General features: G+C 34.5%; 1 protein-coding gene across 1 annotated transcript in view; it reads right to left on the bottom strand.

Annotated features, from left to right (window-relative positions):
* Nucleotides 1-201: 201 nt before the first annotated feature.
* Nucleotides 202-23,742, bottom strand: part of mesh (sushi domain containing 2 mesh) — a 43,827-nt gene continuing 20,286 nt past the window's right edge. Inside the window, exons 5-19 of the mRNA XM_088228286.1 lie at nucleotides 23,186-23,354; nucleotides 21,112-21,372; nucleotides 20,176-20,515; nucleotides 19,807-20,088; nucleotides 19,368-19,500; nucleotides 17,446-17,540; nucleotides 15,341-15,459; nucleotides 14,121-14,381; nucleotides 13,428-13,564; nucleotides 12,074-12,203; nucleotides 11,456-11,597; nucleotides 8,847-8,967; nucleotides 7,229-7,442; nucleotides 907-1,060; nucleotides 202-678 (exon numbers count right to left, since the gene is read on the bottom strand). Of these exons, the coding sequence (XP_088084412.1) occupies nucleotides 582-678; nucleotides 907-1,060; nucleotides 7,229-7,442; nucleotides 8,847-8,967; nucleotides 11,456-11,597; nucleotides 12,074-12,203; nucleotides 13,428-13,564; nucleotides 14,121-14,381; nucleotides 15,341-15,459; nucleotides 17,446-17,540; nucleotides 19,368-19,500; nucleotides 19,807-20,088; nucleotides 20,176-20,515; nucleotides 21,112-21,372; nucleotides 23,186-23,354 (2,655 nt within the window). The 3' untranslated portion in view covers nucleotides 202-581. The remainder of the gene's footprint in view (nucleotides 679-906; nucleotides 1,061-7,228; nucleotides 7,443-8,846; nucleotides 8,968-11,455; nucleotides 11,598-12,073; nucleotides 12,204-13,427; nucleotides 13,565-14,120; nucleotides 14,382-15,340; nucleotides 15,460-17,445; nucleotides 17,541-19,367; nucleotides 19,501-19,806; nucleotides 20,089-20,175; nucleotides 20,516-21,111; nucleotides 21,373-23,185; nucleotides 23,355-23,742) is intronic.

Raw genomic sequence — 23,742 nt, 5'->3', positions numbered from 1 at the left:
TGATATAAAAACGCAAAAACAAGCCTATTATAGTGTGTTTAAGACAATTATTCACTAAAAAATAAGACATATATACTTTTTTTTATGAACAACATCAAATGAATTATTTTTTTATTCGATCAATTTACATTGATCAATTTGCCTCATCTCTAATGTTTCGGAAAATGATGTAACCTTGTAAGAACGTCGTTAATAATTATGTTTATTTTAGTTTTTTTTTAGTTTTAAAGCTGATTTTATATATTTATGTTGATTTATGTGTCAAGCATTGTATAAAAAAAATAAATTAACACGCCAGATACGAATGATTTTTCATGTGTCAATATAAGTAACTCCTTAGATGTTACTACAAAGTTATATCATCACTTTTTCTGACAAATGTCATTCTAATCAAGCTATATTTTAAGGACTATAATCAACAATTTGTGAAAATACCCTATTCTTTCAAATTCGTATTTCCATAAAAAAAATAATGATTGCCATGTGAAATTATTCGTAGTGGAATGGGTTAAATATCTTTAATTATGTTAAAATATGAATTTGAACTGAAGTTTGACCGGTAGTAACCGGTTTACATTAAATTATTGTGTTTCTGATTCGGAATTCCTTTTGTAAGGAATGCTGTCATCATCTTCTTCTCGAAAAGTTGATGCCGCCGTAAGATCTGCCTGGCGATTTCTGAAATTGTACAATAAAATCATAAAAAATTAGTTGAAGCAATGCAATTTAGGGTTGAAATTGTTGGAACAGAATTTTATTAATTGAATCGAAATTCAGTGGACGTTTTGAAAAATGTTATGGACGATAAGACACATCGGACCATAAGACGCACCTTAATTTTTAGCTGAATTTTCAGAATTAAAAGTGCATCTTATAATCCAAAATATACGGCAATAGGATTTTTACCTGGCCAATGCGAGGTTATCATTCTCCTCATCTTGCTTTCTTTTCTTCACGAGGCGGTAAACAACACAGACCAGGACCAATATTATGGGGATTATAATCGCTAGAATTATTCCCCAAGTCACTCCCGCCCATCGAGATGAATACTCTTGATGTCCTGAGGAAATTAACATGAGGATTAAAAAATTATCGAGTCCGTTAATGTACGTATGCAAGAACTGAATTTAGTTTTCAAATATAATATTTAAATGGTACACGGCAATAACAGGCTCAATAACAAATAACAAATTTTACAGCAGAGCAAGAAGAAAAAGAAAAAGAAAAACATTATTTGTGGGACTCTCATAATCATCAGTGGCGCTACAGCCCGTTGTGGGCCCTGACCTACTCCAGAATCTGTCTCCATTCTTCCGTGCACCCTTTGGCTCTTCTTTAGTTCATCAGGTCAATTCCTCTAATGTCACTTCCCATATTATCCAGCCAGGTATAATCTTTTTTGGGGTACGATTATCATTCATTCTGTGCACATGGCCCAACCATTGTAATCGTATTTTTATGAATTGCGCAATATTGAGTTCGTCTCCTCCACACTCCGTTTTGGTTAACTGCACCAAATATCTTCCGTAATATTTTTCTTTCATATACTAATACCATGTTTTCATCTCTTTTGGTCATAACCCAGCATTCTGCACCATATGCAATGACCGGACTGAGGAGAGTTTTGTAAATAATGGTCTTAGTTTTTCTAAAGAGCAATTTGTATCCCAGATGTTTAAACAAGCCATAATACATAAATATTTAAAGAAATTTGTAAGACTCTAGATTCATATATTTAATAAAGCAGGTTTTCAATTAATGTAATCTATATTTTTACATACAATTACAGAAAAAAATAAACAAAATATGTACTTTATATTTTTTTTTAAAACTCTTTTCTTCAACTGACAAAAATAAGCTCGTTGCAGAAATTGTCGCATTTTGCCTATTTTTTTCCAGCTGTGACCCCATATTTATTTCCTACAATTGATAAGACAGAGCGTCACATTTTGATAGATTTAAATATTTCATTTTATTGAGCTCATTCGGAAGAAAAAAATTACATTATATGGAAAATTGAAAAAATTCAGTGGGTTTTAGCCGTGTACCCTCCATTTAAGAACACTCACCGACAGGCCTAAGATTTAAGATATATTTTTGTTATTGTTTAATTGCAATGAGGATGTTCAACAACTACGAGAAATTGGATACAAAAATGTTTTTTTTACACGCGGTAAAAATTAAAGCATTTAATTGTATTGTTTGTATTAATTGTTTCTCAAAAATGTAAAAAAAATAAAAACAAAAATTATTTTAATCAAAATGAACTACGTCACGAGTTCCTCCGAATCAACCAATGATAGAGTTTAGAGAAAGATTTGCATTTGCGGGAAACTAACTCACCAACCAATATAACTTTACGAATAGAATTTGTGGCAACACAGGCGGAGTAATTTCAAAACTACAAAACTTTGAAAAAATCATAGCTCTGATAATACGTTACATAAAAACATTTTTTTCTTTAATTGGCTTAATTTGATTATGTGTAGACCTATATTATAAAATGATTTGCTACAAGAAAACATTTTATAATCGACTACATTTTTTTATTCTATTTCAAAACATTTCTTATACTGATTTTTCTTAAAATGTAATAGATTTCTCTGGAATACACACGGTCTGCGTAACTAGGTAAAACCTGTTTTATGTCGGACATTTTAATTTGCAAAAAAAGAAAACTTATGCATTACTGTTAATTTTTAACGAACACTGGGTCTCGAACTGATAATAATTCATTTTAATGTACAATGCCTAATACATATAGAAAAGAAAAAAGCTAAAATAAGAAATTCACATAACTAAGATGTGATAGAATAGCAAAATAAGTTTATTTTGTGAAATTTATTTAATTATTTTCTGTTTAGATAAGCTGTGAGTGACTATGTAGATAATTTCAACATAGATATGGGTTGTCAGGAGAATAAACAAAGCAAAGAAATAAATAAGTGAATAATCAATAAACTCACCTTTACGGAGTGATGGAATATTATCACACCTGACACCATTTTATACAGCTGTTTGTTTAGAACTATGAACAATTACAGGGTTGCCAAATCACCACACATTTTATTATTAATTAAAATACTTGTGCTGTTGTGATTCTTTACCACCACAACTGGCCAAGAGGCATAATTTTTGGTAAATCACACCACAAACACACAAACCTCTGTGATCTCGCTGGGAACCAAACCTGAATAACTCAGCGCGTGAGTCAACCGTTTTAATAATTACACCACAGAAACCATCAAATTAATATTCAATATTTTGATTTCTGTGTTTTAATAGTTCCAAAACTTGTCTTGAATAACTGCGTCAAGTCACCCTCAAGGAAAAACTAATCAACTTGGCAGTTAATATATTTTATTTGTTATTAAATTACAATTAATTTGGCCAGATGAATCTCACCCACATCAGTAAAGGTTTCAGCTCTTTTACTTCACAAAAGTCAACAGATGAAAAAGTTGAGGAAATGTGGATGTGTAAAGTGGCCACATAAATCAGCCACATTCCATTCCCAAAAATGTTTTCCCTCTCTGTTGCAAAGAATTTCTCCCTAGCGAGTGAAATCCAGCCATGTCTACAAAACGTTTTAACACACTAAAAATATTGACCAATACAATAACTTTACAAAAATAGTTAGAGATGGCTACGAAATATTTTTTTAACTATTTTTACAAACGGCTTTTTATGAACAACATATTAAATTAAGATGTAAAGAAAAAGATAAGGTACAATGATTTACAGATAATAACTATTTGCGATTTTTGTAAATATATTTTGTAATAGTGTTTGGCAACCCTGACATAGACAGATAAGGAATAAAAATGTGGATTGGAATTTTTCTGTGATAAATTAAATAAAACTCTAGTATTTATGAAAAAATTCCATTCCACATTTCGTATTCGAGTCTAAAGAACATTTATACTCTAAAAACTAAGTCTCACGGGTGGTTATAATACCGATATTTGCACTCATGTCCTTTTTATACGCTGCGGAATAGAAATTTTTCCTAAATACGACCATTATAGTTTTATAATTAAATTTATTATATTATTGTACATTTTTTTATTTGAGGTACATGTATTTCTAACCACGAAAGACAGCAAAGTGATCTAACATTTTTTTATAAGCATTTAATCATAAAAGAGAAAAAAAATGCAACACCGCAAGTATTAAGTTCCTACTCTCGCAATAATTCAAACTGTATTCAATTTTTTATTTTTCAAAAAACAAAAGAAATACAAATATTTGTTTACTTTTGACACCCGTTAGTATTTGCAATTGTTATATTTTTACCCGAATATTAATTTTAAGGCTATCTTACACTATTTTCTTTATCAATAACATATCTTTAATAAGCTCTAAATAAAAATACGATCATATTTTTATAAGTAAAAAAATTAACACTAAAAATATAAATTTTTACTATTTTTTTTTATTCTAAGCGAGCAGCTTAAAGCTAATACTATATATATTTTAATTTAAGTTAGTTGTTGGCGCACTTTAACTTTTCCAAAACAAACCTAGTCTATTTTTGAAGTTATTGAGACTACACGTTTAGACCAGTTCTTGTGGCAACTTATTCCAACCATCAACAACCCCATTGCTCAGGTTTAGATAGAATCTGATTTTCACCAGCCTGAGACTGTGGCCTCAAAGACAATATTTTTTTTTGAAGCGGATTGTTACATTGATATTAAAAAACTATATTTGAAATAAGCTAGATGTTACATCAATACTAAATTCATTTAAAAATTATCATGTAAATATTATATACATACGTACTACTTAAATTCTAAATGGTTTTGAACATTGTTTATGGGTAAGTTATACCATAGTGGTCCTGCTGCTAAATGTTTCGATTTCATCGGGAGGTGAAACGCCCTGTTGGTTCGGATTTTCGTCGTACAAAGCATTGATAGACTTTCCCTTCTTTACTGGAAGAGCAAAAGTGCCTAATTTATTCGGAGGAGCACTATTCGGCTCTTCAGAAATGGGGTTGATAAATTTATTCGGGTAATAGGCTTGCTTGGGACTGGTCCCATAAATGGGACTTGTGGATGGACTGTAAGGATCAGAGTTGGAAGGCTATAGACGGAAGATACCGGGCTGTACTGATCTTCGTATTTAGGGCTATATGGTACGTATTGAGGCGTATCGCTTTTGTCCGCGGTCGAGTAACCAGAATCAGCGATTCGTTGAGCCCTGCGGCCTAGCTGTTTAGGTTTGCCCTGACTGATGTACTGTATATCTTTAGCCGGTTTAGTGAGAGTACCGCTTGTCATATCGCTGCCTTCGTTCGAGCCCGAAGACGCGGCATCTTCTTCTTCGAGATCCCAAAGCTTCGGGGGGAATTCGGAATTGGGATGACCTATTAACGGTTCGTTCGTTCGGTAGATCTGTTCGTAACTACGTCGTTTTTTAGGGAGCGCTGTTAAATCGGACGCATCACTTCTATTGGAATCTACGGAGCCGAAATTAGGATTGAGATCGGGTGCGCTTTTAAACGTGTGGAAAGTCTTTTCAATGGGTTCATCTGTGGGAGAATCCATCGGAGACGGAGGTTCGTAAACATCTCTAAAGTTTTTTAGATCTTTGTCTAAGCTAGGTTCACTTTGCTGTCTTAGGTAGGGGTCTCTTTTAGGGGGATCGCTTCCCATGGTGTCCGTTAGATTTCCCATGGATTGCGATCGGAGGTTGGCGCGGGAGTTGGAAAGGGAGCGTGGTTCGAACTTCTTGAAGTTCCAAGCCGATTGCTCGTTTTGTCTGCTTCTCTTGATGCAGCAGAACCACAAGCAACCGAGGATGAGTAATATCGGTATCATGACGGCCATTATGATACCACCCGTGAGACCGTACTGTCGGGAAGAGTATTCCTGATTCCCTGTTCGTAATAAAGTAGTGTTTTTAAATATAAAAATATAATGGAAAGGTAAAATCAAGCATTCTGTTAGGTGTTACAATTGAGTAGCCCATTATTAATGTTCGACTTGTCCATCTTGCTTTTTTAGAGATGTTCACAAAAAATATTTATAGATGCCTGCATTTAAAAAACAAAAAAAAACTCTAATTAAATATAGTGTTTACAAAAAACACAACATTACTAAAATATGATGGATGGTTTTATATTTACTTCAAGATATATTATGGACAACACATTTGTAATTGTTTTATGGCACTTTTGAAATGTTTTAAAGGGACATGAACGATGGAAATATTTTTGAAACTAGTTTTAAGAGGAGAAAACATAACTTTACTCATTATAGTATAACAAAGAATAAGTACAAAGTTTTAATTCAAACTGTACGAGCTTTGCACATTTTTTGCATGTTCATTATTCATCAAAAATCAGAAGGGAAAATCACTAACAAATACTAATTAAAGAAGCATTATTAATATATAAATAAGCATTTTTAAGAATAAAAATGTTTCGTGACTAAACCTTGCGGCTTGAAAAGTAAACAGTGCAAAAATGGTCAGTGAATAAAGAGTTTTTAATATTAAAAAATCCAAATTTTACACTTTTGTCAGTGTCATGTTTATTGTAAATATCAATATTTTGATCACGGCCTTTTACAAGTTCACAGATTTTAATTTTTGTATCAAATTATTTTTGTTGAAAAATAAATCTTCGAAGATAAGACAAAAAAGCCGCATATTTCTGGGAAAAGGGATGACAGGAAACAGAGTACTCAAGAAAGTCAATATTTAGTAATTTATGAGACAAACCAAAAATCTATGGTTCAGGTCCCCTTTTAATTAGACAATCACACATTACAATTTATTATTTTAATTTTAAGCGAACAGATTAAAGCTGATATGGTCAAATCTATTTATCGAAAGTTAGTTTTGTGCGTATTTTAACTTTTACAAAACAAATCTATACCATATTTTGAGTTGTTTAGACTACACGTTGGGACTAGTTCTTGTGGCAGCTTATTCCAACCATTAACAACCCTATTAGTCATGAAATGCTTCCGTGGTTTCAGGTTGAATCTGGTTTTCTCCAGCGGGTGGCCTCGAAGTCGAGCATCTTGATTTAATTTGAACATGGAACCTAAATTTGGGCAGCTTTAGTGACTATTGAGTATTTAATATATCTATCGAGTCACCCCTTTCTCGCCGCTTCTGCTGCATTGAAACTGAGAGTTTCAAGTCTGGAAGAGTATCAATTCCTGGGAGCATCAATTCAAATTAAACGTTGATAATAAAAATAGTAGTGACTTACTCAAGCATTCGGTGTACCCATAGACTGGTACGTCCCACCTTCCTTCCGGAAGGCACTGCCTTCTTTGGTCTCCGACGAGGACAAAGTTCTCGTTACACTCGAAGGTCACCTTGGTACCAGGCACAAAGAAGAAGTTAGTCTTGCGACCAAAGCGCGGAGTCTCCAGCACTCCGCAGCTGATGATGCGTTTAGAGTTTGTTTCTTTTATGTTGATCTGAAAACGATATTTTGTTTTAAAAACACTTTTTTTAAACTGAGCAGCAGCTGATGGGCATAAGACACTGCATTAGTTAGCCATTGCGACTCCCATAATGTGAGGGCTAAGACCCTTGCCTCACATATTGGAGCTCCGGGTTCAATTCCAGGCAAAAACACAAAACAATAATACATTTGTTCCAAGCCTACGTGTTCTATACTGTAATTCACCACTGTGATTTAGTCTTGCCGAATGGAGCGGAGCTTCTTGCTACTATCCATGGCCCTTTTATAGGCCTGGTCGGATATACAGATCAAGCAGCTTCCAAAAGAATTTCGAGGCTTTTAAAAAGTTATGTAATCATTTCAGCGAATTGATAATGCCTAATATTTTTAATCACAGTCAGTGAAGAATTCATTTTCCTCTTTTCCTCAATCCAATGAAGTGCATGTAATGTATTTCTGGATTACCTCCTCTAAGCACAAGTATGCCAAGGCTGCCAGAGAGCGCCCTCGGGCAGCTTTTCTCATTTGGCAATGAGCAATTTTTTATGTATGAGGCAGCATTAAGAAGACTTAAGTCCTCAGATGAGGTGTGAAGTGTGTGGTGGACGAACTGTAATTGAGTCACTCGACAAGGTAAAAATAAAGTAAATAATAATTACACCCTGTAGGCATTAGTATGTCTGAGAATATCAGAACAATATCATATACAACATTCTAAAACAAGACAAGGACAGTCGAGACTAATAAATCAGGGACTGAAATTTTACAATAAACTACCAGACAAAACTAAACAAAAGACTCTATTACAAAACAAACTTTTACAAAAGATGTTTAAAATATTATCATTAACAACGGAGTACGAATTTTAAAAAAAAAAAAAATTTGTTAAGTTAATGTAATCTGTAAAGGTTTATAAATAAAATTTAAAATTTTATTTTTTTATTAATAAAATATATATTTTTCTTTCATCTGCCTCTGATAATGCATAGGGAACTGCAACACCTGCAGTGCGTTTCTGAACGAAAGTGTGGCTAGCACATAATTAGTGTGTAAATTATGTGCTAGCAACGCTTTCTCTTCCCCCTACAGCAATCACACTACAGTTGCAACTTACATATCTTGATCTTTGTTACATAAAAGCATGATAACCAGGGAAACTATGAAAAAAAAAAAAAAAAAACTATTTTATATTGCTAAGAATCAACCCATAACGGAAGATTAATTTTGCGGTGAGAGTAAATTTTTCAATCGATTCCGGGAGGGTAACAAACCATCTGCATTTAAAAATAAATTATACCAACATAAAAAGCAAATTAATTAGATAAAGAAGATACGGGCATATTCGATAATAGCTGCCAGTCTTTCTGTGTATGTAGTAATAATGCATACACAATAAATGTTTAAAAATATAACATACCACAGAATCATAGTAGTTCTTAGTAAAATGTGCCATATCTCTGTTGAGGGACATCCCGTAATCATATCGACATTGGTATGACTCCCCACATAGTTCTGTCGCTCTGTTTATGTCCACAGTTCTGGAAAAATAAGAAAATTTAAATAGCATTTATTACATAACATATTTAGTGTTTGATATGCATTTCAGAGATGAAGATCGAGAAGGAAATGTGGACATTTCTGAATAAAAAGTTAAAAGGACTAGAGAGCATACTTAAGAATAGGTCTCATACATCTAAGTATAAATACAGTCGAACTTGGTTATTACAAGGGAGACAGGACCGACTGAATTTGTTCGTTATAAGTATTACTCGTTATATCAGAGGAAGGTTTTTTAAATCCAATTGCCATTGCATATTGTCACTGTTGAAATTTTAATAAATGCTTACAAACACCACTTTCTAAATTTCAATTGCAGTTAAATAAACATTTGTATTTTTTAACAATGTTGACACTGTGGATAAAGATATAGAAAACTTTTTGCGCACTTCAACATTTTTCTCGCAATGTTTTACAAATAATTGCTAATTTTTCACAAATTGAAACACTTCTGCTTGTTAGTAGTCATGTTTACAATTCAAGGGTTAGTTTTTAACTTTTTAACTTATCTGACATCACCCACTGGTAATATTCATTATGCATAGAACATAAAAAAATAGTAAGAACATTATTAAAAAAACCCCCGAAACAATGATGTCATTCATAAATAACAAAAGAAGTATAATTTTAATGAGGTGCCAAGCCCGTTCTTACTAAGTTCACAAAGCGTTGAATGTTTACCCGCAATTTCAACCATATGTGTGATACTTTGTCAATGTTGTCGGCAAAAACTCCAATCAGGTACTTAGACGCTTACATAGTGTCATTAACGTAAACCGATCCCAATGCCCAGCGGCATCGGTACTAAGTTAGTCCCCCATTCAGATTTTATAACTTAGGTTCTTATTTTGAAAATTGTTTTTAAACGATTGAAGAGTTTTTGCTCAACTGTAGACAATATTTTTGTTCGGCATGCCCGAGAAGAAGCTCGTTATAAAAGTGAATAAATGTTTGGAGAAAAACACAAACTAAAATGTCAACTAATATTGCCTCATTATATCAGACATCTCGCTATTTCGTGATCGTTATAACCAAGTTTGACTGTACGTCGAAATTCTTTTATTTTTCTTCATTTTTTAATTTTCATGCATCAAACTAAAAGACCATTGTAATTGATATGAAATTATATCGACGGAAAAGCAAAGTTACTAATGGGCCACTATAGCCATCGAGTTATGAGTATACAACTTTTCTCAGAATTTCAAACTGCACTGTATAGCCGAAACCCATGGATATCGTATGTAAATTTTGGAGTTTACACCAAAAATCCCTCTTGTAGGATGTTCATAAAATCAACAGATTCATATCAAACAAATTTGGACTTATTTTTATGAATTGTTTAGGTTTACGTTAAAACTTGTGTTTTGTATTTATCCTGCGTAGTTTTAATAGTTTTACATAACACCTGTCTTGCCTACAATATTTTGAAGTAATTGCAAAATTCATTTTAATACGCATCCGTCACTAAGCCTTTTTACCAAAGATAGATATTTATTTATTTATTAAACTTACAGCCTAAGCCAATTACAACACTTGAATTAAGAAACATAAAGCATAGTATGCGAAAAACTGAACTGAACAATATATAAATACATGTAGCAAAGACAAACAAGGATAATAAAAAAACGTTATACAGTATTAAAAAAACATGATCTACATAAGTCTTCGGGCTAAGTCATGGCAATCCTTCTTCATCCCATACTGTGTTTAGTGGCAAAGAGATCTATGAAAAGCGGGAAGATCTACACATTCTGGACTTCAGGACATAAAAACCAAAGTTGCTCTTAGAAGATTTGATAAATACAAAATTTTGACATTCTGTGACACGGTTGGGAACATAAAAATAAATTTATTGCAGAATTTTGATAAAATTATTATACTACCTATTAGAGAATGTCTGAAAATACTAAGAAATTTAAATAATTCTTAGACCAGTTTTTGGAATATATCTAAAGCTTTATAATCAATATTTTTAGAGCACTAAACTACTTCATTAGTATTATTGCTTATTATAAATCTGACTCAGACGTCAGGGAGCTGACGCCGCTAAAGTCCGAGTGACACCTACATATGTACCAGAAACCAGTAATAATTACGCCTTATTAGAATTCATTCATTATTTTCATACATATGTGAGGAGAGTAAGGAGGGGACAGCAAGCAACTTATCGTTCAGGCTGCTGAAGCCTCTACCGCCGGGAGGCACTCGCATAAACTCCTTCCAATTGCAGGCTGCTTTCCCTGCTGCAGCTTCCGCCGACGGGATTTTGTTCGACGGCGGGCACTGGCGTAGACTCCTCCTAATTCCTGATCCAGGAGCCAGTCCGCAGTCTCTTTCCACTCGGCTTTCCTTTTGCCCCTGGTTTTCATTTACCGATTTCCCAACCGCCATTTTTCAAACTTCGAATCTCCTTTCTCCTGAAGTTGGAAGTCGGGGTAGAGTTTGTAACACAACACGCTTTATACATACCTGTTTGGAGGAAGGAAATCCACCGGTTCTTTGAGGTAAACGGGTACAAATGTAGCGTTGGCGTAATAAGATGCCGTGCGACCAAATTCTCTTGTGAATAAGGCCGCACCCTTTCCATCTTCCGCTCTATCTGATAACATCCCTAGAAAAAAATATTTTCTAGTCAAATATAATCAAAAGGGTAAACTCTTTAACAATATTCGTTAAAAACTTATTATTGAAAAACAAGAGAGATTTGGGAAAGGGAAAATATACAAATGTTAACCAATACGTAAAACTCCATTTTACGAAGATCTTTTCCTTTTTGTTAAAAATGTTTTTTTTTAAATTGTGTGTACACCATTCGCGGTGCTCTGCCCATACATTGGATGAAACCAATGCTCCCCTAAAAATTTCAAAAACAATGATTTTTGGGAAACAAGAGAAATGAAGTGGGGAATGTCCGCATCGTAGTGTAGCAGTTGACGCATTTGCCCACCATTCTTAAGGTTGCAGGTTAGATTCTTGGCAGTGTAATTCAATTCTTGCATTATTTCACTGTCCCTGGGCTGGCACCGGCAATGTAAGATTGATCACCTTCTTTTTACTATAAAATCTTAAACAATTGTAATGACTTACAATGTTGGCCGAACTCCTTGTGAGTGTTCTCGAAGTTGTTCAGGTTGATTCCAACGATGGTTCCATCAGGTCGTATGAAGTCGTCTTGCTGATCCCAGGACCAGTTTCCTAACAAACCTCGGGTCTTATTCTGAAAAGAAAAAACATCATTTGAATACCCATTCCATAAAACATTTATAAAGTAAAAATGTATTTTGGATATATTTTTTTAGTAATAAATATATTTATTCATTGCAAAAATCATATAGTCTTTGACAAAAAATACGAGGTAATGCACGAGTCTAAATAAAATAAATTAATATCGACACAACCAAAAACGGTTAATGAATCTAATAAATCATGAGATTTTTAGGCTTTATCTAATGATATTACTGTATATATATATTTATACATATTTTTTTTTTTTATTACTTTTAATTTTTTTTACAAATTTTTAAATTAGGATTTTAAGCCGGAGCGTTCTTAACAATTTTTACTAATATCGATCGATAAGGTGGTTGATAGGTTTCCTCATAAAGGTTTTAAAAAACAGATATTTTTTGATAATCATTGTTCAATAAGTCCACTTATATTCACTACACACTGCCACATACATACAATACTCACACACCCATACACATATACACACACCCATACACATATACACACACCCTCACACAATATAAATATATATACTCACCCTCACTAAACGTACAATAATAATTGATACACTAAATTTTTAGTAACTAAAACTAGTACTTAGCATAAATATAATTATGTTATTATAAAAATTATCCTCATAATGTAATTGAGACACATTTAATGTAATTGATAAATTCCATAATGTGTTTTGTTTTTATGAGCAAAATAAAATATAACATTTATGTTGGTACCTCAGAAACCAACTTAAGACCAGTGTTTTTCAGCCTGCGGGTCGCAACCCCCTGAGGGGTGGCGACACCTTGCCATGGGAGCCGAGCTCATAAGCAAGGCTAAATTAAAAAGCAAGAAATGAAAAACAAGCGGGGAGAAATCATAACATATATTTCTACTCGTAAGGAGGTCGCGTATTGTCAATTTTTGATAATAATTTTTCAAACCTTATTTTTGAAAGAAAAATAATAAAATATAAAAATACTGGGTAATTGACAAAACAATGCAAAATAAATGGGACTTCAAAGGTTTTGCTGTACCTATATCCAAAAAATAATTTAAAAAATACAATTTGGGTAGCACTCAACTGCTTCATTATTGGTTGTGCACGGAGTGATGGATCAGACCAAAGACATGGAAATAAAGCATTATGATATACTCCAACAGAAGATTTGGATTAACATTTACGCAATTTCACCAGTCTGATAACGCTTCTACTTACGATGTATGACCACGGCAGGTAGACACGAGCAGTCATGAAGCCCTGGTTCTCCACAACCTCTACACCGGCGCCCGACTGGAACATCATGACCACCTCAGACTGGTTCAAGATGTATGATGGGGTGTAAACTGTTACTCCTGGAAAAACAGCAATAACAAAATGTATGGGGATTTGAATAAGTTCTCACTGTTTTTTGTGAATATTAATGCTTTATTAAAAAAATTAGTAAAGAACACGTCACTGAAAGTGTTGTCTGGCAGCATAAGAATACCATCTCGAAAGAACGACTCGTTTTTTGAGGTTATCCACGAATCGAGCCATTCTTTGACATAAGAATGGAAGTGTCTCTCAGCCAGGCAATGAGTCATCAATCGGAACAAGTGATAATCAGAATGAGCAATATCCGATGAATACGGCGGGTAGAGTAGGATTTCCAATTTGAGCATTTCCAAGTATGTTTTGACTAGTTTTACACATGCGGGCGAGGGTTGTCACGCTGCAAAATTACTTTGTCGTATCTCTCCTGGGATTTTAAAAATGAATTTTAAAATTTAATTTAGGTATCTAAATTACATTATATTATTATATATTTAAGGTCACAGTACCACATCGTAGGCCCACCTCCACAGCGGCGGAATTGTCGGTGGCGACGGCCACTGCAGTGAGCTGCGAGAGAAATTTAGTAATGATTACCCGGGAAGTGCTGGACCTTGAGAGAGTTCCTGTCGAAGTAGACCCGCTTCCCGTTTGCGAAGACGTCGAGTCGGTAGCGCCACTGGGCGTGCGGCGGGCGCAGGCGCACCTCCACGGTCGCAGAGTTGTTGGCGGCGGCGACCACTGCAGTGAGCTGCGTGGCGCGCACGGGCCCGTACACGTTGCGCGGCGTCTGCTCGAACCGTCCCTGCACGTCCAACTTCAGGCTGGGCAGGTCTGTGCGTGCGAGGACAAACTCGCCTGCAATGAAGAAAAATGATGAAAAAGTTCAGAAGTTTTTTAAATTTTTTTTTTTTGTTAATGACTGTCAAACTGAGCAAAAATTTTTTTTGATTTATTTTTATGTATCATATTACTCCGCCCGTGACGTCACAAATTCTTATCGGTCCTGATAGATTTCCGGAAACCGGAAATCTATCACAACACTCTACCATTGGTTGATTCGGAAGAACTTGTGACATGGTCCAAAAAGTAGTTCATTTTTATTTATTTATTCATACATTTTCGAGAAAATTTATGCCGTGGCTAGTGTTGCGGACTCACGGATCAGAAGTCTGAGGCTCAAACCCACTCTACCCCAACTTGATTCCCATTTTCTAATAGTGAGTTATTTACAATTTTTTGAAAATGGCCCCAAAATTGAAATTTTTGGGTAAATCATAAGAATGCAAATATTTCTTATTTAAAAAATAAAATACTGATCAAACTCTCTAAATGAACATGAAAAAAAATACAGCTCTGTGAAGAATACAGTTCTGTGTGTGAAATAGGACAGGAACCCAGGTAAAAATCCTGAAAAGGGAAATCGGGTAGGGATAAGTCAGCCTCGTATCGTAGTGGTTGGAGCGTTGACCCAGTTTTGGTTCCTGACAGGGCCGATGTGAAATATCTATTTTAGAGAAGATTTAACTTAAGCAAATAATCAATAATGTATTCTCCTTATTACTTTACAACAAATGAGTCAATAATTCAAAGCATCTTCACCCTGCACAAATATTGCGAGCAGCTTTTGCAGCTTTATTCCCTCAATTTAACGCGAAAAGAAGAGGGTGGTACTTTTGGTGTTCATGGAAAAAACAGACACAACATATGTTGACACCCAATACATAATTTAGAGCATCTCTGGATGGTTGACATGAACTTTGGAAGTTTGCACTCACCAGCTCAAGGTTTCAAGTTTTATTATTATTAATATTTACCTTTTCCATTGAATGTGTACGGAAGGTTATCGAAGGTAATGATGTGGGGATCTCCAAACACCGCCCCGACCGCCGGGGGTTGGTACGCCACACAGTCTTGAGTCGGACGCCTCTCGAATCTAGAATCATTACAAGTCATTCACATAAAAAATTTATTTATTTTGTTTATTTTTTTATTTTTTGTTGAGTAAAATAATACAATTAAAATTAAAGAATAGCCATTTACTTGGATACATTTTAAATATAGGAAAAAAATATAAGCACATATATAAATAGTGTTTGCTCATAAATGTAATCAAAACAAGTTGTTTGTTGTTCATATCTCCATGGCAGGGACGGTGTTAATGTGTAGGCGGCCTCCGTGGTGTAGTGATCAAGACGCTTGACTCACAAACGGAAAGCTCCGGGTTCGATTCCCGCGAGAACACAAAAAAAAAGTGATTTTTCTCAAGCCTGGGTGTTCTGTGCTGTAATTCACCACTGTAATTGGGCCTCCTGGCCTGTTGTGGTACAAAAAAAAAAGTGAAATGTGAATGTACTGCAGGACGTTGATCTCGTGTTTCGCAAAATGTAATGTATTGAATTCAATAGAAAATGCTGACTTGCTTCATCAGTCGTTGCACTATAATTTCAGGTGAAGTTATTTAGCTTGGGTGTGTGTCATCGATCATGGACTATGAACCCCACACATCAACGTAAAAACAACCATGTTCCCCTCCCTTGTCCAAAACACATTTTTTCGCAACACACGAGCAACGCACACGACATCTTCAGTCTATTAATTTAGTCGCACTCTTTCAGACAGCAAGTTCTGCAAGCAAAAAGCATATTTATTTTGATATACTTAAGGTTGAATTCAGAGTACGCTGATATCGGTTAGGCTCTGCGTAAACGAGTAACATTGCAGGAATGTTTTAACCATAGTTTGTTCTGACGATGAGTCTGATCATGGTGCCTCGTAGATGAAGTACGAGGAAGGGAGCTAGCGGGGTATTAATATCTACTCTTGTGTCAGTTGCACAGATTAAACTACGTCAGTCGTTAGTCGCCACCGCACGCTTTGGCATTGAGTATGTACGTACCTAGTAATAAATAACTTCATAATTTTATCAAAACTCAAAAAGACATCAATATTGATTATTAAAGTCTAGCAATATTGGAGTATAAGATATTTTGTAGTGTCGCTAGAAATTTAGTACCAAAACTGTCTCTGGTTTGTAACCATTTCCTTCCCAACTCTTGTGTGGCTGTGATATCACACTAGTCAACATATGATACAAGACTTGATATATCTTTTTTATTTTTTTAAATGGGCATTTTCACACGGGATTTGGAAAGTAAAATTTGTATAACAATGCTAGATTTTTATATTTATACTTGCTGCGCGAAGAATGAATGTCAGCCAATGCAGCGATAAATCTGTATAAGAGAGAACACAAAAATAGAACTCATAACAAGGAAGACAGAGATGCTGTTCTGTGGCCAGTGTTTGTGTGAAACAGATTCAGTTAGTTATTGACAATGCATGTAAAATGAGCGGTGTATTTCTGATTTTTAATTAATTTTGCTATAATAGGGCTAAATTATGTGTTTATTTTCATAAATTGTGGGAAAGTTATTATTAAACCGTATGTTTCCGTGTTTTTATTTTTTTCTATGTGAAATTGGTCTTGTTATCTGTTGTTATTTTGTACGTATTGTTTAATTTTGTATGACCGTATTGATTTCCTTAAATAAATAATAAAAAACATTAAAAAAACACAGAAGGTCATCAGTCTTAAAGGCCATTTAACAATGCAATATTGTTTTGTCCCAGAACTCGACAAATTGTACGTAAACTTATTAAATAGTATTTACAAATGAAATTGTATATCTGTTCTGTATGTCAGAGTTGCAGTGTAATTGAAGGATTTTCATCTCACACACGTCGACTTTTTTCTGCATAGCATCAAGACGGATCACAAAAAAGTACTTTCGAGAATGAAGACCAAAGGAAACTACCCAAGAATTTAACTCCCATATAATACGCACTTGTGACGAGTCTATTTAAGTATACGTCATTGGAGTATACTGTGCTGTGTGCACTTTTAAAAAATAAATAATACCTGTAGGTCTCGCAACCAACAGCTTGTTCCTCTTGCCAAAGGCAGCATTGGTAGAATGGGATCTTGTCATGGTTCCAATGGGACAACGTAGGCACCTAGAAAAAAAAATACAATGTCTGTTAGTGTCTGCCCATAGAATTAAGAATAGTCCAGAAGTTTCGTAGAATCATGTTTGAATACATCAGACTGTGTCAAAAAATCCCCCCACTATGCCCCACTTTCGCCGCGCGAATTCGCGATGTCGCTGCGTAATGTTGCACGATGGGAAAAAATATAATCATAACACAAATGTAAGGTAAAAAAAAAAGGAATCTGTTAATTTCTCTCAAATTTCATTGTGCACGCGGAAATATTGATTGACACAACGAGTATATAAGTAAAAGGTCATTCAATTAGAGTAATTGAATTAATGAACTTTGAACTTACAATATAAAAAAAATTTTATTTTACATAGAATGGATATTTTTATATCATGTTAAATAATATTTGATGTTTTAAAGATAATGTCGGTCAAATGTCCACCACAGCGTTGTTTAATCCAAGGTCTAATTTTCATTAGTTCTCTCATTAGATGAGCAAAGTAGGGTAAAAAAATTTACTACCCTGGCAACACTAACGAAATGTCCATTTTCTTTTCTTTGACAATCTGACAGATGGAAAAAAAAAATGAGTAATGTATTTGCTACTTACACATTCATTTGCTAATTACACATGAAATGTGATCCCATCCTGTTTCTTTAAGATCCTAGCAGTATTTCTACACTTAAAAAGGACACAACACAGCACAGTTGAATTCAAATCAGGAGTTGCGTACTGAGCGACGTCTACAAAGAAACTAATGCAGTGTTTCCCAAGGTGGGGCGTACACCCTACCCGTGGGGCATAACGCCTCAGAAGTGGGGCACCACGCTTCAGAGATGAGACACGTCGGCAATCCACATATAAAGGGGAATACTCATCAGTCATACAAAAAAATGCCCAAGATGTACAAAATTGAAACATACGCCAAATTGTACTTAAAATAGAATGAAACCTGTTACAATATCAATATTTATCTAAAAACACAGAAACTGTGCAAATGCAGCTGTAGATCTTGTATTGGTACCGGGCCCAAGCTGTATAATTGTATTGTGGTATTTTGATAGTACATTGTTATAGGTATGTCAATGCGCGGAAGACGTGTCTATAAAGGGCACCATACACTTTTATTCTACTTGATTACATTTTCAATTAGGGTTTTGTAAAAATTTCAGTTATAATATATGTATTACAATAGGTTTTATTCAATTTCATAAGGGGTTCAGATGTTTACAAACATATTACAAGATGATTTGAAAATTTACCTGCCGTTTAATTTAAAAATATGCCGATGGGGCATCTGACTTTTGAAAAGACTACGGTGGGGCGTGTCATAAAGGCTGGTAAACACTGAACTAATGGGTCAAAACGTAAAACTACTCATTTACGAGTAGTTCAGTCGCCTTCTGTTTGATACTTTTATGCGGTTTCTGGACTATTCTTAATTCTATGTGTCTAACACTAAGAACAAAAATTAAATCTTATGTTTACCGACAGTCAATTAGAATTCAAGTTACATTATACAACTGAAAGGTTATAATATATATCATGTAGGCACGCGCAGGTGAAATTCTGCACGAATTATATCACCTAAACAAGAAATGTAAATATTTTTATAGATACTTAACTGTTCAAAGCGAAATATTATATTAATGGGCCCATTATTCGACGAGTTTTCTATTAACAATATTTCAATTAAGCACTTAAAACAATATGTAAGGATCATAATATTCGTAGCATCCATTAAGAATCGAATTCGAATCAAGTATCCAGTCGCTCATTACCTAAAAACGCATGAGCTACTCATGTCGAGCATATTATAATATCAAGGATCAAATTATTACCTTGTTAGCTTCGTTCCATGGAAGGAATCCAAGATTATGCGAGCGGTGTGGCCTCGATCCCCATTGCTGATCATAGGAAAGCATAAGGTAGTCATTTTTGTCGTAGCAACATTGCTGTCCTGAACCTTCCAAGCTGAAATAAAACGGTTACTTTAGAACGCAAATAACCAAAATAATTCATACTTGAATTGGAGGGCATATATTATAAATACGTATAAAAGATGGAAATAATTTAACGCCTCTAGGTTCTGCCATTTTCTATTTTAAATTGTTTAAATTCTAACGATATTTTTGACAGAAAATGAAATATTGCCAGAAAACATAGACTAGAAAAACATAGATTTTTTTCGAAATTTACATTACTTTCATTGTTTACAGTTCATATTTTAGTGAGAAGGTACCTACCAGCGATAACAATAAGTAACTGTTTATTTCTCACCTTGGATTTCCACTTCTTACACAATGCATTGCACCTTTGTTGTACAAACATTTACGATTTGCATCTTTATCGCATTCAAAATCTGGCAAAAATCTTCCTTTATCGAGAAGGGCATGTTCCAGTGTACACGGACATAGCGTCACATCGGCGGCAAAATTTTTATAATAACGGTCAGTTGTCAGCCATTTATTACACATTTTCTCAGGCCATTTACTCCCGTAGATTCGTTCCCACTGAGGACTAAAGTACCATCCAAGTGGAATCGGTCGGCTCCACAAAACTCTGAAAGAAAGTAGCAATTAATGTTTTTTTTAATCAAGCTCATAAATATGACATTGGTTTTATTCATAAAGTACTTATTTTACTCACGGTGAGATGGGCATTCCTGAATTTTCTGTTGGATTCGTCAGATTAATTTGAATAAATCCAAATTGCATATCATTTGTCAAAATATTATCTCGAAGTCTATAGTCTCCGGGGGCAAGAGTGTATTCTCCTTGATTAGTAACCCCTTCTGCTAATAAATCAATAAATTGTAATTCAGGCTTGATTTTAGTTTCTTTATAACCCCACAAAGAAATTCTGACACCAGCATTTAAGTTTGTGGTCAAATTATACTTATTCCATGATATTTTGACCTGGGCGGGATTTTTTTCGTGAACATCGTTTGTTTCGAAAAATATGCGCTCTGTAGCAGTAGCGGGAGTTTCTGTAAAATAAAAGATTGTGGCTTTATGTAATGAAAATATCAAGGCTTCTTAAAATGTTTTAAATAAAACTATTCAAAGATATTATTAGTTTTCGGCAAAAGTACTGGGTACTTTCATAATATTCTATGATTGGTACAAAATTAGGAAGATTACTTAATAATGCTTAATAATTACGCCACCTTAAATACCTACGAAAACCTTAGATAAATAGGTATTATTAGAGTTATGAAATTTATAAATAATGGGCATTTTTTTATCTAATACAAACTTAGAAAAAAAAATGAAGTTCTTAGGTAAGGTAGCTACTTTCAGAAAATATTTTATCGAACTACCTATATTTACTTTATTTTAATGTATTATCTTTTCTCAGTAATACGTTTTGTGTATTTTTTATTTTTCTTTTTTTTAACATCTCAATTTATTAGGTAAATGCTTTGTGATGCCTTTTAGGCGTATACATGTAAAAATAAAACTTATATTAAGGTAACACGTGTGTAAGTACCTACACAATTTGTGAAGGTACCTAACTATAAAGTATCCCCTGTGGGCATGTGACTATTAGTATATTAAATCCGCTGGTTATTTTGACACTTACCCACGAAATATTTTCCTTTCCACTTGTAATTTTCGGTGTTGATAGCCACTTCGAATATGACGTACCCTTCCGCCATCAGGGGAGGTTGGACGCAAATGGCTCTGTTAGTATCATCAACGAACCCCACCACTTCCTCCGAATCGAATCGGCAGTTGACACGATCCGTCTTTTGGAAGAAACATGGCCCAGTAATATTGACAATGGTCCCGCCCAACATGTTACCGCTCTCGGGAGCGAAGACCAGTGGGAGATTTGCACCATCTGTAAATATAAACTTTTTCACATTTTGTCTTGGTATGTATAAACTTGACTAGTTGGCGGAAGAATTATTCGAGGAGGGCATAAGAAGCTTGTGCCACGGCTCACCGCACCTTTTGAACGGGATAGCGATTATGTGGAAAAATAGTCAACAAGCGTATCAACAATATCCTGTATTTTTTTTCAATTATAAAAATCTAGTACACCTTCTTTCGGAACATACCTCGTTTAACCTATTTTTCAGTCTGTAGATATTTCTAGATAGCCTTCTCAAAATGTAAATATTGAGACCTGAGACTAAGCTTCATTGATCGATAAGTACTTAAATTTTAAAATTAAGCAATACCTCTGTAATAACATTTTTTAAAGAAATTCTTTCATTTCTTAATACCTGCTAAATGTTTAAGTATCCTTTCTACTCGTACACCAAAAGAAAATTTTCATGACTGGCCGTTGTCAAAGGAAAAATAATATAAAAAGAAAACTAAAATAAAATATTTATTTCACGCTTTTGCTGCTTTGTTTTGACTATTGTATTTTTTATCCATTTTCTTGAAAAATATTTACAAAAAATCAATTATAATTAAAGTCCTCCTAAAATGCAAACCTGCAATTCGGCAGAATATTCTTGTAAAATTTAATTTTATAATTACGTCATATTTTATTTAAAAGTGGACAAATTTCTTCAAACTTCAACTACAATCTGAGTATACGTCTCACTCTTGCATTCCACATACTTTTCTTTATATTGTTTGGTAACATGTTACATATTCACTATAAAATATGTAAAGAAATTATCGTAAATTGGCAATTTTTTTTCCGTTTTTCTTTTTCAAATTATTTATTCACAAAGTAACATAACAAATCAAAAAGAATTTAAGACGTTAAATTGGAGCTTTATATCAAACCAAGAACCCTTGAGCAATGGTTCGACATTATTAAGGTATAATACTCTCTAATAGCAAGAGTATTTGCCTTTTAAACATAGTTTCACTAATGTGAAAGATGTCGATCTCCAAAGTAATAATGTTCAGCTGCTTGACTGCTCTTCCAATCGGCATGACCAGAGGCAGGTTGGTTCTGGAAATCGGGAGGTAAAACAGTCTGCGCTGACGCTGTCCGAGATAGCCATCAGGAACATAAAAATTGATACTCTCTAAAATGGCCGAGTTATCGTTGAAACCCCATAACAGTCTGAAAAAATGGGTCAGTGTAGATCCACACCTTCTAAGTTGTAAACTATTGGTCCCAAGCATACCCAAGAGGAACCCAGTGGGATAGAGCCACGGATAACTACCATACTCCCTCATGTAGAGATACCTCAGAATTTTTTTTCTGAACCCTCTCCAACATGAGGAGTATCTCGCTTCGTGCGGACTCCATATCACCGATGCACTCTCAAGCCTCGAGCGAACCAACGAGTTGTACAAAATTCTGAGTGTACGGGGATTCTCAAAAACCATTCCGGTTCGGAGAATAAAACCCAACATCTTTAGTGCACGGCCACATGTTCTCTCGATGTGAGCATGAAAAGTCAATTTGCTTTCATAGATTACCCCAAGATCCCTAATTGTTGAAACACGGATGAGTTGGTGGCCACCCATTGCGTATCTGTGATATACGGTGCGCAATGCTCTAGTGAAAGATAAAATTACGCATTTTGAAATATTGAAATACATTTGATTGATATTACTCCAATCTAGGATATTGTTTATTTTCATTAATACGTTGTCAAAACTTCTGTAAAAATGAATACCTAGGAAGAGATGAGTTAAATTATGTCTTACTTCAATACACTATTTTGCATTATACTAACCGATATCTTTGTTACACGTGCCCAGCATGATCTTTTCATCAATACGGAAAATATGTCTCCCCGGCATTTTGTTGGCGTACCCTCGCTCTGTCAAGTCCCTCAACACTGAAGATTGGGAGTATGGCTTGTATTCAAAGCTCTGTGTTCCATTTCCCGCGTTGAACCCAATCTGGAAAAAAAAAATTGAAATCATTCTCCTTCAGCTCTTGAAGAGTCTTGGTTACATATTACATCATTGATTGTTGATCAGAGAAATGTCTCTTTTGTAGCCCCAAGAAATCCATTTTCATGAAAAGTGTACAAGTTTGGATTTAGTCTAAGGGAAGAGACCATTGCAGGAGACTACTGTGAGACATCGCATAGATTTTTATACTATTAAGCGTGTTGTCCGATGTTTATTAACACTTTGTATTCCGGAGCCGTGTAAACACGTTATTATAAAACCAATCGTTGTATCCCGGTCCCGTGTTTTCACGTGGTTTACCAGCTGTCTAAAAAGGTGCATTTTATTGACGTCTAGTGATTTTTATTGGTACGTTTTTGCTGCTGGTAAACCA

This window comes from Micrasema longulum, unplaced genomic scaffold (assembly GCF_059751315.1).
Source record: "Micrasema longulum isolate JH-2025_06_02 unplaced genomic scaffold, ASM5975131v1 h1tg000575l, whole genome shotgun sequence".
NCBI classification, from domain to species: domain Eukaryota; kingdom Metazoa; phylum Arthropoda; class Insecta; order Trichoptera; family Brachycentridae; genus Micrasema; species Micrasema longulum.
Note: the sequence above shows the minus strand (reverse complement) of the source record. Positions and strands in the feature narration are given on the sequence as shown.